This window comes from Toxorhynchites rutilus, chromosome 1, assembly GCF_029784135.1.
Source record: "Toxorhynchites rutilus septentrionalis strain SRP chromosome 1, ASM2978413v1, whole genome shotgun sequence".
Lineage (NCBI taxonomy): Eukaryota > Metazoa > Arthropoda > Insecta > Diptera > Culicidae > Toxorhynchites > Toxorhynchites rutilus.
The window spans coordinates 5,352,700-5,368,904 of NC_073744.1; the positions used below are offsets into that span (position 1 = coordinate 5,352,700).

At 40.5% G+C, this 16,205-nt stretch overlaps 3 protein-coding genes across 4 annotated transcripts; 1 reads left to right on the plus strand and 2 right to left on the minus strand.

Moving 5' to 3' along the window:
* Positions 1 to 2,179: 2,179 nt before the first annotated feature.
* On the minus strand, positions 2,180 to 7,471 carry LOC129773478 (uncharacterized). 2 transcript variants are annotated; one of them, XM_055777091.1, is made up of 5 exons: positions 7,274 to 7,471; positions 7,116 to 7,185; positions 6,739 to 6,987; positions 5,963 to 6,637; positions 2,180 to 3,357 (listed from the first exon to the last, which is right to left on the minus strand). In XM_055777091.1, the coding sequence occupies exons 1-5, from the start codon at positions 7,297 to 7,299 to the stop codon at positions 2,314 to 2,316; spliced, it is 2,064 nt and encodes a 687-aa protein (XP_055633066.1). In that variant the 5' UTR covers positions 7,300 to 7,471; the 3' UTR covers positions 2,180 to 2,313. The 2 variants fall into 2 exon arrangements, with proteins under 2 accessions (XP_055633066.1, XP_055633070.1); XM_055777095.1 differs by lacking the exon at positions 6,739 to 6,987.
* A 4,839-nt stretch (positions 7,472 to 12,310) lies between these two features.
* Positions 12,311 to 14,435, plus strand: LOC129770234 (DNA-binding protein Ets97D). The gene is made up of 4 exons (XM_055772938.1): positions 12,311 to 12,707; positions 12,781 to 13,727; positions 13,788 to 13,901; positions 13,966 to 14,435. Exons 1-4 carry the CDS (start codon positions 12,496 to 12,498, stop codon positions 14,256 to 14,258), a joined length of 1,566 nt encoding a protein of 521 aa, XP_055628913.1. The 5' UTR covers positions 12,311 to 12,495; the 3' UTR covers positions 14,259 to 14,435.
* LOC129770242 (probable U3 small nucleolar RNA-associated protein 11) lies at positions 14,317 to 15,410 on the minus strand. The gene is made up of 2 exons (XM_055772948.1): positions 14,720 to 15,410; positions 14,317 to 14,670 (listed from the first exon to the last, which is right to left on the minus strand). The coding sequence occupies exons 1-2, from the start codon at positions 15,269 to 15,271 to the stop codon at positions 14,461 to 14,463; spliced, it is 762 nt and encodes a 253-aa protein (XP_055628923.1). The 5' UTR covers positions 15,272 to 15,410; the 3' UTR covers positions 14,317 to 14,460.
* Between the last annotated feature and the right edge of the window lie 795 nt (positions 15,411 to 16,205).

The following is a 16,205-nucleotide window of genomic DNA, read 5'->3' on the forward strand; positions in this document are numbered from 1 at the left end:
GGCATTAAGCTTCGTTTACTAGTTTAGGGGAGCATCAAAGAATAACTAATTTTCAGGTGGAATAAACACTTTTTTGAAATTTATGAAAAATTATGCCCACAGTGCAAGTCGAAGGAAATTCCTTTGACGAAAAATCCCCCAGCCGAACGGGAATCGAACCCGAACATCCGGCATGATAATGTGAGACGCTAACCACTCGCTAAGTCGCTAAGATAAGTCCAGTTGAAGATAGTCCAGTTAGCGAATAACTGCTGTATATGATCGCCTGCAAATGCCGCGAAAATCAATCTCAAGATGGCGTCTTTCCTGCTTGGCGTCCGATGATAGAATGTGGACAAGCACCACCAACGCTCATTTTTTATAGCCTTAAAGTTAACGTTGTAGCGACCGCCTATATTCATTTACAATCTCTTCTTGTCTCCCTCCTTCACCTTGTCCACACGTTTCGTCCGTACCCGTGGTTGCTTGTAATGAATAACTGTTTGCTCCGGGAGTGCAGGCAAACACCCTCATTCTTGTTTTCGAACGCAAAGAAATTGTTCGAAAGAATGTACCATTTGTATTCTTGTTTTCGTACGAATCAAATCCATTCATTCGAACTTTCGAAAATTGAACAATTCAAACGAATCGGCCATTCTAGTTTTCGTACGAATGTGTTTTTCACGTGGTTTCTAAACGTCACTTTTTTCTTGCGAATTCCGTTCGATTGTTTTTCGGATAATTTGAACTTAAGTCGTACTGATTCTGCTGTTCAATCTATTATAGAAGGAATTGAGACATTGAGGATTATGAATATGATTCATGAACATTATTAGTATTTCATTTCTTTGTGTACTTTTTATAATTGTTTTTGCTGTTTTGCAGTCCAGTTAGTAAAATTCAATAATTTGGGTTGATTTTCCGGCAAAATTAACGAACGATCACTGTATGGGCGACACTTTCACCGTTGCTTTGATAAAATCTTGCATGAAATTTTATTGATGCATGAAATCTTGCATCTGATGTTTATGTTCGAAAAAGGTCTTGTTCGAACGGATTCGTACGAAAACAAGAAAGTATTTTTCGAAATTGTTCGAATCAAGTCTTTCGAACGAAAGCCAGATACGGCCGTAAACAAGAATAAGGGTGAAAATGTTTGGGAAAGTAGGGAATTCTTTCTTCCAATTTTCATCAATTTGAACTTTATATGAACTGTAAACCGTAATGTGTAGAATATAAACAATTGCTGAGGATATTTCCTGTCAATGTGTGTATTTGGAACCAAAATCCATTCATTATTTGAGGAGTTATTAGCGTTCAAAAACTGAACACTTTCACACCGAAATATTGAAATAGGCCCATATATTGAACGGTTAGACGTAGTCCTACGTCAAAGCGCATTCGTACGAAAACTAGAATAGGTGTTTCATTCGAATTGGTCAATTTTCGAAAGTTCCAATGGATGGATTTGATTCGTACGAAAACAAGAATACAAATGGGGTATACTTTCGAACGTTTTCTATTCGTTCGAAAACGAGAATGAGAGTGCACATCGTCTAAACCACAAAAAAACATAGACATTGGGCCTGATCACGAACGTCACTTCACGGTGAAAACGAAATGAATTGTATGTAATTTGTATGGACTTCATTTCGTTTTCACCGTAAAGTGACGTTCGTGATCAGGCCCGTTAATTGAATTTTCTTCTACACTTGATCCGATTCGCAACTCAACAGTAGCGTTTGACTGCCGGACAAAAAAACGCGTTCGTCCGAAAACAAGGATATGGCAATTCGTTCCAACGAACGATGTTCGAAAGTTCGAATGGATAGATTTCCTTCGTACGAAACCAAGGATACGAATGAGACATACTTTCGAACGTTTTGTCTTCGTTCGAAAACAAGAATAAGGGTGGTACACTAATGAGTTTGAGACCCAAATGATGGTCGCCACCAGACGTCTACATCGTAGCACTGTCATCGCGAATAAGTTGGAAATCACAAACGAATCACATGAGATCTGCCAAGTACAGTGCACTAAAAAAACAAACAGCAAAAAAATCACCCGTTATATCCCTCTTCACAGCATTTGTTTTTACAAGTCTTACATAAAGACACTTTCATTTTTAAACGATCTGATGACCATGGGATGGATAGATTACCGGAATGAACCTGTTTTTTCAAAAATCTATATGTTTTGGCGGAACGGTCAAATTTATTTTTGGGTTCTTACAGAATAACGCAATCTCTAAAATATAAACATTTACAATCTGCACAACGCTAGCATTAGTACCACTGTGTCGCGTGTTAGGCACTGCCTCATGATTCATTCCTCTCAGGGATCGTACGGACATTCCATCACATTCAGCCGGTCAGTGTTTCGTGGGTTATACGTCAATATCGGGTCATCTTCGTCAAAGCTCTCATCCTCATCCGAAATGGACGTTGGAATGCTCAAAGCGGGCGCCACATCGTCCTCTTCCGAGTCCGATGGAAAAAATCGTACCGACGAATTCGGGTGTATTACACAGCTAAATTTCTTAAACTTCTCCAGATGGCGAGGTTTTGTCACGCGATCAAGTTTCAGATCCGCCATCGTGATTCGGATCCGCTCGTTACCGGAAGTGTCCTGCTGAATTTTCTTGGGCTCAAATATAACAAGACAGCGGGACTGGTCCGGGAATATGTTCCGTCTTCGACCTCGACTGCTGGACGTCATGTTAGTCATCGTTGTCGATGCAGTCGTGTTGTTTATCTCGGTAGAATTCGTAATTTTATCGTTCGCTCCGCTGAAGAGGGCCGTCATGTTCGTGGTTTGGTCGTTTTGATTTGTGAAATCAAGTTGTGCTCGTGCACGGGTAATCCTAGCTTTCGTGGGACTCAAACAGATCGATTCGAATGGTTCGACCAGTTCCTTTTCGACGATTTTCTTCTGCGCGGAACTTACTTTCTTAGACGGCGACTGTTCTTTCTCGGACGACTCGTTCAATCGTTGTACTGGTTTCCTTCGAATTTCTCGCTTCGGCGGTGTCTTCGGTTTCGGCTTCGGTTTTGCCTGCACAAACACGTCGTCATCCGCTTCGTCGCTACTACTTTGCTCGGACTTCTCCAAGTAACTGGTTTCCTTCCAGTGGATTCGTTTCTGTTTCGCTTTGACGAGTGGTACTTTTTTGACGACCATTGCGCTTTGGAGGGCCTGGTCAAACTTAAGGCTCGATACGGGATCCTTCACAATTGGACTTCTCCTTGGGTTAGCTCGCTTTTTAATTGTTTTTTTAAACACTTTCTTCCGTCTGCTACCTTTGTCCGGTTCGGCGGTCGATACAGCCGCTATCGAGGGCAGAGGTTGGGGCCTTTTAGTTGTGCAGCGGCTACGAATCTGCAAAATCGAATGATGATTTATTTGAAAAAACAGAAAGTGGGTTATATCTATGGTATAACCGCAATGGTGACGTAGGACTATCGTTGATTCAGTGATCCTTTGTTTGAAGTTGAATCTGAATCCATTCTGAATGAATGAATAAATGAATATTTGGGGGACTTCGAAAACGAGAGCGTTACGTTGGAGGTACAAGGTTTTATGCATCCAATATTGGATACGAAAATATCCTACTGATGGGGAAGAATAATCTTCAGAAGCTATCCTGTTAATTGCGATTAATTGAAAAATCACAAAACTACATGTATTTGGTCATAGTGTTACATGGATAGAAAACATTCAAATGAACTCTTTCACATGAATGTATTTTTAAATTCCCAGAGGAACTGGCAGATTATTTTCCGGATCTTTCTCGATGCTGAATGGCATCCAAACGGAAAGAATTCCGCGCGTGTATGTGTGTGTGTGTAGCGGCTGCTTCGAGATCTTCCCGGGGAACCGTTTGTGGCATCACTCTCCTCCTAATGGATTCATGTCTGGCCTAAGGTGCACAAACAGGCTCTTGGTGACACCGTTCATCCGCGCTTTCATGATAAACGAAGAGCTTCACCACAACAGCGACAACATGCTCTAATCGCTGTTCAATTAGAACTGAGTGGATTTCCGAGCGACGCTCGCTTATATACCGATTGGTGATTTCAATAGCCTGTTTTGAAAGCAATTTTAAGCCTATTGAAACAAGTTTTTGGGTCAAAAAGTGACAAGTATAGAACGCGTAGACATTTTATCTTTCGAATGAAGTGTTTATCATACCATTTCGTTCAGTTGTTTAGGAGCTATTAACGCTCAAAATCTCGGTCTCCGGCGTAACGCTTTCGTTTTCGAAACTTTGATTTTACACCCGGTATAGAAATGAAAGACGTAGTCCTACGTCAAAACAAAAAACAGGAAGTGGGTTATATCTATGGTATAACCGCAAGGGTGACGTAGGACTATCGTTGATTTAGAGATCATTTGTTTGAAGTTGAATCTGAATTCATTCTGAATGAATGAATATTTGGAGAACTTCGAAAACGAGAGCGTTACTTTGGAGGCACAAGGTTTTATGCATCCAAGATTGGATACGGAAATATCCTACTGATGGGGAAGAATAATCTTCTGAAGCTATCCTGTTAATTGCGATTGATTGAAAAACCACAAAACCAAATGTATTTGGTCACAGTGTTACATGGATAGAAAACATTCAATTAAACTCTTTCACATGAATATATTTTGAAAATTCCCAAAGGAACTGGCAGATTATTTTCAGTAACGATTAGATATTTCCATATTTTCCTCGATACTGGAAGCCCACCAGTGGTTAATGCCAACTCGATAACCACCTGTTAATAGCACTTGATTGAAACATATTTGGTCACAGTGTAACATGGATAGAAAACATTCAATTAAACTCTTTCACATGAATATATTTTGAAAATTCCCAAAGGAACTGGCAGATTATTTTCCAGCAATGATTAGATCTTTCCGGAATTTTATCGATGCTGAATGGCATCCTAACGGAAAGAGTTCTGCGCGTGTATGTGTCGATCCTTCGCCGTCCACCTCCTCCAGCACGTTAGGCAACGATGTTGTCTTGTCGATGTCCTCACGAAAAATGAATGTGTCTCACCACCAGAATATCGCTTAAGTACGCTTTTTGTGTGTGATTGAATCGAGAGAAGGTGTGGTTTACGATGGCAATTTGGAAGGCAAACTAGAGGGGAATGAACTCTCTGAGCTCGGAACTTTCGGCGACTGAGCAATAATCGATTGCGGGCGCATACAATATTGGATACGGAAATATCCTACTGATGGGGAAGAATAATCTTCTGAAGCTATCCTGTTAATTGCGATTGATTGAAAAACCACAAAACCAAATGTATTTGGTCACAGTGTTACATGGATAGAAAACATTCAATTAAACTCTTTCACATGAATATATTTTGAAAATTCCCAAAGGAACTGGCAGATTATTTTCAGTAACGATTAGATATTTCCACATTTTCCTCGATACTGGAAGCCCACCAGTGGTTAATGCCAACTCGATAACCACCTGTTAATAGCCGCGCGTGTATGTGTGTGTAGCGATGTCTTCCCAGGGAACCGTTTGTGGCATCACTCTCCTCCTGATAGATTCCCTTCTGGCCTAGGGTGCACAAACAGGCTCTTGGTGACACCGTTCATCCGCGCTTTCATGATAAATAAAGAGCTTCACCGCAACAGCGACAACATGCTCCAATCGCTGTTCAATTAGAACTGAGTGGATTTCCGAGCGCCGCTCGCTTATATACCGATTGGTGATTTGAATAGCCTGTTTTGAAAGCAATTTTAAGACTATTGAAACAAGTTTTTGGATCGAAAAGTAACAAGTATAGAACGCGTAGACATTTTATCTTTCGAATGAAGTGTTTATCATACCATTTCGTTCAGTTGTTTAGGAGCTATTAACGCTCAAAATCTCGGTCTCCGGCGTAACGCTTTCGTTTTCGAAACTTTGATTTTACACCCCGGTATAGAAATGAAAGACGTAGTCCTACGTCAAAACTAAACCATTGTGCATACATACCTCTTCTTCGGCAGCTTCGAAAGCCGAATCAGATTTCGATATCTGCCGTATCACACTCGCCGAGGGCGAGCGTTCCTCCTCGATGGCCGGAAAACTGCTAATAGAGTGCAGCTTCGGATGAAAGGTTCCAGTCGTATTGTTTGCAGATACCGTATACTGCTTGATCATAGTTGTAACTTTAATTTTACTGTAACTGTTGTTCTTTCGGTTCTTGTTTGAGAGAATGTACTTTGCTGTGTCCACCGAGTAGAGCGAATCCTCATCGTCTTTACTGGAGACCGTCACTTGTTGTTTACGATGAAAACGCACCCGATCGCCGTCCTCATTTTTCTCGCTCATTCGCATCTCCTTTCCTTGCGTCATTTCCAGTGCCGTCCCTGCCGATCGGTTAAAGAGCCAGTTCTCCACCTTTTCATGGCTTAACATGTTAAAACGTTGGCTCGGGTCTTCGATGGAAGCCATAAGCTCGTGCAATCCTGTGCGCTCCCAAGTGCGTTTCCGTTCGCTGACAACATGTTGCAGCTGTCGATTAATTTCCTCCCGATTCTCCTGATCAGAGTCTTCATTGCCGCCTGACTCTACGTCGGAAACCGGACTCTCGTCACTCTCGTAGTCAAGTTTATCCGCTAATGTGGCCAAATCGAACGACTCAGTTTCATTGGTTTTGGAGTATTTCTGCAAACAAAAAACAAAAATACAATTCAATAAAACTGATTGTCCCATTTGCGAGCCTCATTTATTCAGAATCACCATCGCACAAAAACCCAAAATCTTACCCTAGCCGGCTCGCCCAGCTGTCTCGGATCATCATCGGTGGTGGTGGATGGTTCTAGTTTTCTCTTACGTTGTTTCAGAGTAAGCCACCCGCCCACCTTTTGCAGTGCACGGAGAATGCAGCTGAAGCAAAGCTTCAGGTGCTCCACAATCACTGTCTGACAGTGTCGGGGACTCTTAAACACATTCAGCACTTGTAAGGCCACACCTGTCAGGAAGCGCTTCTTGTCTAGCATCGGGTCATTATTGTTCTGCAAGAGGGGTGAAAACGAACCAATTCAATGCTTCAAAAGACCATTTCGCGCTTCCGAGCATATACATGTAGATATGGTGATTCTGAATACGTTCAATTTCTAAAATCAAACCGTAGCATACCCACCTCCATCATCGTTCTCCATGCTCCGCTGCGTGTATTTAGATTCTGGTCATCTGGTAGAACATCCCCGACACTGTTCGATGAACCGGTTAGCATAGAAGGGATAAAGTAAACAAAAATATCAGCGACATTGGCGCAGTAGTCTCGAACAAAGAACTTACAGAAACGATGGTTTTCTTTTCGACATTTCTGGCAATTAGTTATTGGTCCGCGACTGCCACTATTTGTGCGTAACTTATCTATTCTGTTGATGTCGAAACGAGCAATATAATGTCAATATTTAAAACAAATTCATCAACCGAAATGGACGCTTCCTGAAACGAACGTTGGGAATGAATTATTCTTGTCAGTGTTGCTAGAGAAAGAGAGGTATATGATAAACATTCCTACTTTGTGTGTGCGCAAGTGAGAGGCGTCGAACGAGAGTGTTACCCTTCTTCTTAGTCGGAGCGCTTCAACCAAAAAACATCGAAGTATCGTGTCACACTCAGGAAACAAAGTAGTGAATATGACTACTGAACTGGGTCATGCGGATAGAATTAAATTGATTTTTAAAAAGAATCCAAAAGAAATATCTAAAGCGATCCAATAATCAGGAGGGAAAAGGTGTAACTTTCCTTATAATGATCCACTACACAGATAAAGTATTGTTATCAAAGGCAAACTAAATCAAAATTAATAAAAACGAACGAACTACCTTTCGCATCAATTAATGCTAGCGTTCAGAATCAGAAAGATCTAGTTGATATTTTGGCAGGAACTGAAATTTCAGTATTATCGGGATAATTTAAATTAATTATAATTCAATTGTATTTATTGCCGAGATTTATTATTTTTTATGTGTTTCGGACGTTATAAAAACATTTTTCATTCATTAAAACGAAAATACGAATCACAAAAATTATAACATTTATTCCATTTGGGCTCATACAAAAGGCAAAAAAAAAACAGGATCAATGAATAATACTTCAATGAACATACTACGGATATCGGGTCACCTGAATCTGGTCTTCATTGAACACTTTGTTGAGGCGCTTGCTATGAACTGCTTGCTCAGCCGATTGAATATCGATTCTCAATACTAAGCATTCTGTTGCCACTTTTCGTGCAATCTGTAATTAGAATATTCTGAATGTATCAATCAGGATTGTATCATATTAGGTTGGGGAAAAAGTTATCCATAATTTTGGTAATTTGCATTTACTTTCTGACCGACTAACTCATTCTGCAGGGTCGTTACCCCTAACGCTCATGGATCACTACTCGACGTCAGTTGGGAGCTGAGGGGAACTCTATCATAGGTTACACACACTTACACTATGGTTACAGTGCTCAACCGGTTCCTAACCTCTTTTTAAAGGCTACGATGGTCCCTATTTCACCTGAACTAAATGAGGCAAGGCTTGATAACCCTTCTTGAGTTTGATGACGGAAAAATATCAATTTTTAAAGGAAGATCTACATACAGGAACATATATGATTTTATTCTGAGTGTTTTGTATGTGTTTAAATGTTATGTTTTCTCTTTAATTTTATATTTACTTCTTCATCTTCTAACCCTATCTGTGACCTCATATTTTTCTTTTGGTACTTGCGCAATTTTAAGCTCTGTGGTTCCGGCGGGATTTCCCCGTTAAATGCGGTTTGACTTTGGACCATCCACATCTTTACCACGTCTAGGATCCGATAGATGAGGTTCTGACCTATCTTCCATATTGTCAAATACAGCTGGGAATGTATTTGCAGCTAAGTTATGACCAAAAGAGAGAGTCGATGTAGAGAAATCGATCAAATCACTTACGCCTCTTTCATTCTGAACCCTGAAATACAATTTTAAATTATACACGATACACTACTACTACTCCCCATCACAGTTCTGGGCAGAAAGACTGGATATTGCAATCCGCCGAGTCTGTTTGCCTCTCAGTCTCAGAGGTGTTGTATTGCACGCAATTCCGATTGATTGGGATGTTTTAATGCATCCACCATATAGTCTGAACCAGGCGATTACCACCTTTTTCTCGCATTGAAAAATTTCCACAGTGATAAGAAATTGGGATCAAGAGAAGATGGTAAAAATCTATTGCTAGGGTTTTCGCCAATAAGAACCAAGACTTCTATGATGGAGACATTATGAAGCTATATTTATAATAGCAACAAATTTTACAACAAAACCGTGCATATTTGACCCAAATCGGACAATCCGCATATTAGCATATTAAAGCATATTAAGTATATTAAAAATAGTTTTGAATTTCACTCAAAAATAATGTATAACTCTATCCCCAACCTTATAATGAATTTGATGCCATTTTAAAAATTGATTTATCATATTTTTTTCTTTTTACTCATGTCATGTTTTCATGTTTGCACTCATCTCAAGTAAAGTGAATATTTTTAATCCATTTCTCATTGTTCCGGCGGTCACGGAACGTGTTTTCGAAACACTGGATTCTTTTCAGCGACTGTATTTCAAGCAATGCTTAAAGCTAAAATTAACAAACAAAATTCCATTTTCATTCATTATATAGGTTAAGGAATGACTCACATTTTTCCAGTGACGAAATTCTATCGAACCGCAATGTGGAAATCAAATTCTCCTCAAATATTCTAAATATAATATATAATTTTAGTATAAGTTTTAGTTTAACTCCATTGTGTAACTTACGGTAGGCTAAATAGGTTTAAGCACTAGTGTAAATAGTTTTAAGTAATAGATTTAAGATATTCACTTTGTTTTAGGTAGATCTAAGAATTAGCGGTAAGTTTTCTATAATTTCTGTCACTTCTTTTGTTCCTGTTTCTGACTTTTTATCCGTTCATCATCTGTCACTTTTCGTTACCTCATCGACCCGAAACGGGTGCTGCGGAGCAGGGTTCCCATCCGCAACACTCATAATTTGGTTTGACAGTAAAATAAATGGCATCTCTGTCAGCGAAAATGCAGTGTATGATGACAGATGAAAACTTAACGATTGCATCACGTTTGTGTTGCCTCTATAGGCCTTATGAATAAAAAAAGAATTTACTTATTCTGCTTGTCTCCGAGTAAAGTAAACTTTCCTTGCATTTACTTGAATCCGTATGAATAAAAGTTTATTTTACTAATTTCTTTTTAACGCATGTTCGAATTTCGAACATAGTTTTTACTTTGCAAAACATCTGTCAACTGATTGTTAAGGTTTGTTTTCAAAACGTCACTTTCCCTGCCCGTTTTGTGGTCCTTCAATGAGGTACATATAGAAGTGGAGCAGTAGGCGAAGTGTATCTGTATTGGCAAGCAAAATATCGTGTCGTAATTATTTGCATTCAATATGGAATGTACATTGAAGAAACAGAACAATATTGAAAGTACTCACGGTTGCATGATAATTTGAGCCGAAATTCTCATGAAATCATTCAACTGGTTGTTTTTTAACAGATGACAATTATATCGTGGCTTAATTTGATTATTCATGTGGTAAAAAGGTCCAGAGAGCAGTCGAATGCTTAGTCGAAAGCAGTGACATTTTCGGTCAAATTTTGATTAATTGGCGATTATTATCTCACAATATACAAACCGACACTGAGAGCCTTCGAAACATCAACTTCATAACGTTGAAATAATGAACTCCGTTTGTTTCGTGGGGGAGTGAAAATGGCACATGGAAATATCACTTTTATTCGTCTTTTGCGACGTGATATCACAAATATTCACTCCACGCTATCACATTAGCCCCATATTCAGTTGGAGCTCTACAAAAATGTACGTTTTTAATTGATAAATTACTTCCTGAAAATAGCATTTTTACATGGATGCGGTTGGCATTCAAAGATATACACAACGACTGACGTCACTATTTGCAAAATAGTTATGGCAGCGCATGCTATGTCGCCCGAAACTCGACAATCTTCATTACCTTTTTTCCAGGACATTGGTGGTCCTTAAGTTTTTTTTTTGGACAGAGAGTGTACTTACGATGAATTTTGACCTCATGAACATCAAGATACTAGAAGAATATATTCTGGTAAACAATGGTAGATTGAGTTTTTAATTGTTACTAAAAATACTAATTTGTAATCTTAAATTTACAAAATTTAAAAATTTAAAACAATTGATCTGATAGCCGTTAACCAGCAACTGGAAAGTAGCGATAGCAGCAGAAAGAATAAGAACCTATCAAATCAAAAAGAAATGGATTTAGTGTTTTTGAATGTGACCAACTGTACGGGAAAAAGGCAGCGTTGAAGGCTCAACCTATACAACTGCTTAAATTTGTCATCATTCCCCTCTCTGCGTAGTTTGTGGGCTTGGTAATTTGATTTTTCGCAAATTCAGGACCAACATAGATCGAGTTGCGGTTGCCTAATGTGCAGAGGGCCTAAGGCGGCTCGCACACCGCAGCAATAAGCAACTAGCAAACTGCAATACGCAATATACAACAGGCAACTTATTTTGTTGTTTTTCGCATACCAGAGCAATAAAAACCCCTGACATTATGCAGACAATCGGCTTAATGTACGAAACTTGTCAAAATATGGGCGATAAGTTGCTCTTCAACCGACACGTCGTGTTGCTAGCGACATGTGTTGCTCTGTAAAGGCGACAGCGATATCGTATTGCGTCGGTGTGCGAGATCAACAAAAATTAAATGGAAAAATCCATTGGCGATAATATTGCTTATTGCATGTTAACAGTTGCTAGTTGCTTATTGCTCCGGTGTGCGAGCCGCCTAAGGCGGCTCGCACACCGCAGCAATAAGCAACTAGCAAACTGCAGTACACAATATGCAACAGGAAACATATTTTGTTGTTCTTCGCATACCAGAGCAATAAAAACCCCTGACATTATGCAAACAATCGCCTTAATGTACGAAACTTGTCAAAATATGAGCGATAAGTTGCTATTCAACCGACACGCCGTGTTGCTAGCGACATGTGTTGCTCTGTAAAGGCGACAGCGATATCGTATTGCGTCGGTGTGCGAGATCAACAAAGATTAAATGGAAAAATCCATTGGTGATAATATTGCTTATTGCATGTTGACAGTTGCTAGTTGCTCATTGCTCCGGTGTGCGAGCCGCCTAAGAGTTTTCACATAAATTTACCGAGAATATTTTTTTGAGTGTGAGATCAACTGTTAAAAAACATCGAATTGAAGCCCTTCAGTAATTTCTCTTCAAATTCTCCCACGGAACCGCTGTAAAGAGAATATTTTTCTACACTGCCAGAGCTGACTTCATTTGCTGGCTCAATCCTTTCGCGTGTTTTTGTTATTGCATCGCCTAATTTTTATGAAAAAAGTTGTGAAAATCAATCAAAGTGAATACTACAACTACAAATTGCGCAGGAAATCTATTGGGATGCTATTCGGGATTTGCACGTAGTATTACTATCATTGGCAATGGATTCTCTCAATATCAAAATGGAGGTACCGGATCTGCCACTTCCGGATCACATCTCCCAACTTGGAGAGGATGGGCTGGGAATTATTTCCAACTCGGAGTTCTTGGCAAACGGGAACGGTTTGTTTCTGGGTGATACGGACGATGTCGACGACGATGATGATACCATCGTGGTACATATGGATCTACGCGAGAATCTTTCTACGTTGAGGTAAGCGAAAGTTTTTCTTTTATAGGGAGAGGTCAATGATCGGAAGTAACTTTCTCATTTCGGTGGCTTCTAGGGGACTGGTAGAACAACGAATTGGGGTATCATTGAAACATTACGAATTCTGGCTGCAGGACACTCAGATGCTGGAATCGCACAAGAATCTGGTTGATCAGTGTGTCCAGGGAGAAGGTCTGGTGCAAATTAACGTCCAAGTCCAAACATCGAAGCGTCGTATAAATATTGCCGATGTTTTAAAACCAACGGACGAGGTGTTGGAAAGCTATCAACAGGAGTTGGAGCTAGCCGCAGCCGCGGCTCAGGTAACAACGGCTTCGAGTGCTAGTGGTTCGGAAACGAATTCTTCAGCGCCATCAGTCGCTGCTCCAGCGATTGCGAGCGCACACACTGACACCACACCGACACCTAAATCACAACAGCAAACATTCAAGGAAGAACAGGAAACTGCTTCCGCTGTTGCAGCGATTATCAATTCGGCCAATGCGGAAGCAAACGCAGAAAAAGTGGCAACACAGCCGACGGCCGGAAAGGTGACTCCCACAACGAACGGTACGGTCACAAGAACGTCTGCCAAGTTGGAATCTCCAACAATCATTGACGATGACGACGATGATGATGAGATGGGCGATGGAGGACAATCGGCACTGCGCTGGGTTTGCGATACGAATTTCAAGCGAGACCAGCAGCGGTTGAACATACCGGACGATCCGATCGAGTGGACTGTAGCCCAAGTCAAGCACTGGGTTCAGTGGGCCATAAGGACTTTCCAGCTGACAAGTATCAAACTGCAGGACTGGAGTATCAGTGGAAAGGAGCTGTGCGAGTTGGATCTTGCCGAGTTCAAGCAGAAAGTGGCAAGCGATCCGGGCGATTTGTTCTGGACTCATCTGGAGCTGCTGAGAAAGTGTAAATTTGTAGCGGTCGTGCAGAAACACAGTGGCGATGGGGATGACCACGACGAAATGGCAATATTGCGAAAGGTGCCGAGAAGTAACATTGGAAGTAAGTGTTTCTGGTGTTATTCATTCGGCTAGATTAATTAAGATTAAAAAAATATTTCAGATGAAACAAGCTATTGTGGCAATCGTAGTGGGAACAATGGACAAATTCAATTGTGGCAATTCTTGCTGGAAATACTCACAGACAAGGAACATCGCGCGATTATTCAGTGGATTGGTATTTCTCATTGTTTCATATATTGTTGCATGGATACAACAATAGAATTGTTTTTTTTTCCCAGGCACCGAAGGTGAATTTAAATTATGCAATCCCGAACTGGTGGCCCAGCTGTGGGGTGAACGGAAGAATAAGCCCACCATGAACTATGAGAAGCTCTCGCGTGCACTTCGTTACTACTACGACGGGGATATGATCTCCAAGGTACACGGTAAACGGTTCGTGTACAAGTTTGTCTGTGATTTACGAGAGCTTATCGGATACGATGCATCCGAGCTGGCCGCTCTCGTTAACGAAGGACCCCCGATTGCGAGCGATCAGTTCGATTTGAAGGGCTTCGATATGGATTTCGACTAGAGAGAGCATGGTCTATTTTCTTTTTTATCAATTTTTCGATATTAATTCTCCAAGATGATTATCAAGATGATGTTGAGTTGGATTTATTGACATAGTTTGCAAACGTTGGATGTTTTACTTTCTTATATTACATTTAGAGGTATATACTATATATTAATAAAAAATTATACTCAAACACATTGCGATTCCTCCAGATTTGTGCTCAGCGCTTCCTTTCGTATTTGAATTTGTAAACTGGTGCAGAGTCTTTGGTTCCCTTTTTTATGCGTTTAGGCTTTCTGGCCCTCTTCTCTCGCAGAGACTGCTTCAGCTCCATTTTTTGCTGAATGATCGTTAGTTCCTTTTCACGATCGACACGAGACTTCAGCTCCTGATAAGACTTCTCGCGTGCATCATTCATAGCTAGAATGGCCTGAAATAATGATTAAATTTTGTTCCGTTCCAAAATGTGCAGTGCTTACCTTCTCATCATCCGCCTCAATCACAAGCTTCTCCAGCTGATCCAGCCTAGGCCTATTAGTTTTTCGTCCTATCAAACTGGGATGGGTCTGTAGCCGGTCTGCCACATCAAAACTTTTTGCCTCCTCCATATCGTCCACGAAGAAAATATGCTTGTTCTTCGTGCGGTTGGCAACATCCGTCATGTGCAATCTTCCCTGTAGCCGTTCTATTTTGTTCGCTTCCATAGTCCGCTTCATATTGATGTACTTCAAATCCTGTGTTTCCATCAGGCGGATTTGTGACGGTGTGTGTTCATCTTCCTTTTCCAGCTCATGATGCTCACCCTTCTGCACCTTCGAGTTTATCATGTGATGGTAAAACTCATCCGGATTCCGAGTCAGAGCTCGTTTCCTCAGCAGCTTCAGGGTGTCATCTTTTTCGTGCTGATCATCGGCGCGCTTTTTGTAATCCTGCTTCTTCTCGAGGATACCCAAGTGGGCACGGGAAGCCGGCTGGGCCCGCTCACGGTGAACTTTCTGGTTCGATTTGGCTGCTTTCTTCCAGCTGGACATTTTCACTTCGAGGGTATTGTTCCAATTTGTTCCAGTTTCAGTTCCAATCACCAGAGATTTTTTCTGTTGTTTACTGATCAAAATACAACACGTTTCTGTTCGATTCGTTGGGTATGTTTGTTATGTCCACCTGGGTGACAGTTTGTTCAAAACGATTACAGCGGCACACAGAAAATGTTCCATACATCAGTCAAGGCGCGTAGAAGTATATCCTAAGGTGGGTCAACTTGCTAAAACCGTTCTTCAGCCATCTTGGAAGTCTACTGTGTTTTGTTTGTAAACAAAACACAATACGCTAGTATCGAAGCTCGCTCGTGATCAGTCTGTCTCTTTCACGCTTCAAGGAAATAATTCCCCTTCTGCTTTCTGTTTTCATATACCGCTCCCCTAACCAACTTAGTGACGAAACGGCCTCACCTAGTACCATAGACCCGTCTTGACATCAGTGTTGCCGAATAAAAAATATGGAAAGATCATGGAAGAGATCATCATGACGAGTACACTGGAGAAAAACTTTAGTAAATGCAGCTACCAAATCTTTAGTAGTCGAAATATTTGTAAAATGTACACATTTTTTGTAAATATTTCTAAAGCTTTGTAAAACTGATGTCAGATGCAATGTACATCCCTACCAATGATTCGTACATTTTGATTCGTACATTTTACTTCATAGCATGTGTAACCTTGAGTATTTTCATTTCTAACAACTGTGTGTGTGCGCAACCGCCATTTCTCTAATGGAAACGAAGCGATTTGGAGGTAAACATTCGGTTTTTATTATGATTCATTTTACCTAAATATTTTCCTTTTTCAGCCTAAAATCGTGAATCCATAGCAAAAGTTTCATGCAGCCGTAAGCGTTTAGATAAACTAAACATCAGAGACCAAAAACGGTGGATGTCGCCGTGCACAATTGATTGATGGTCTGATTATT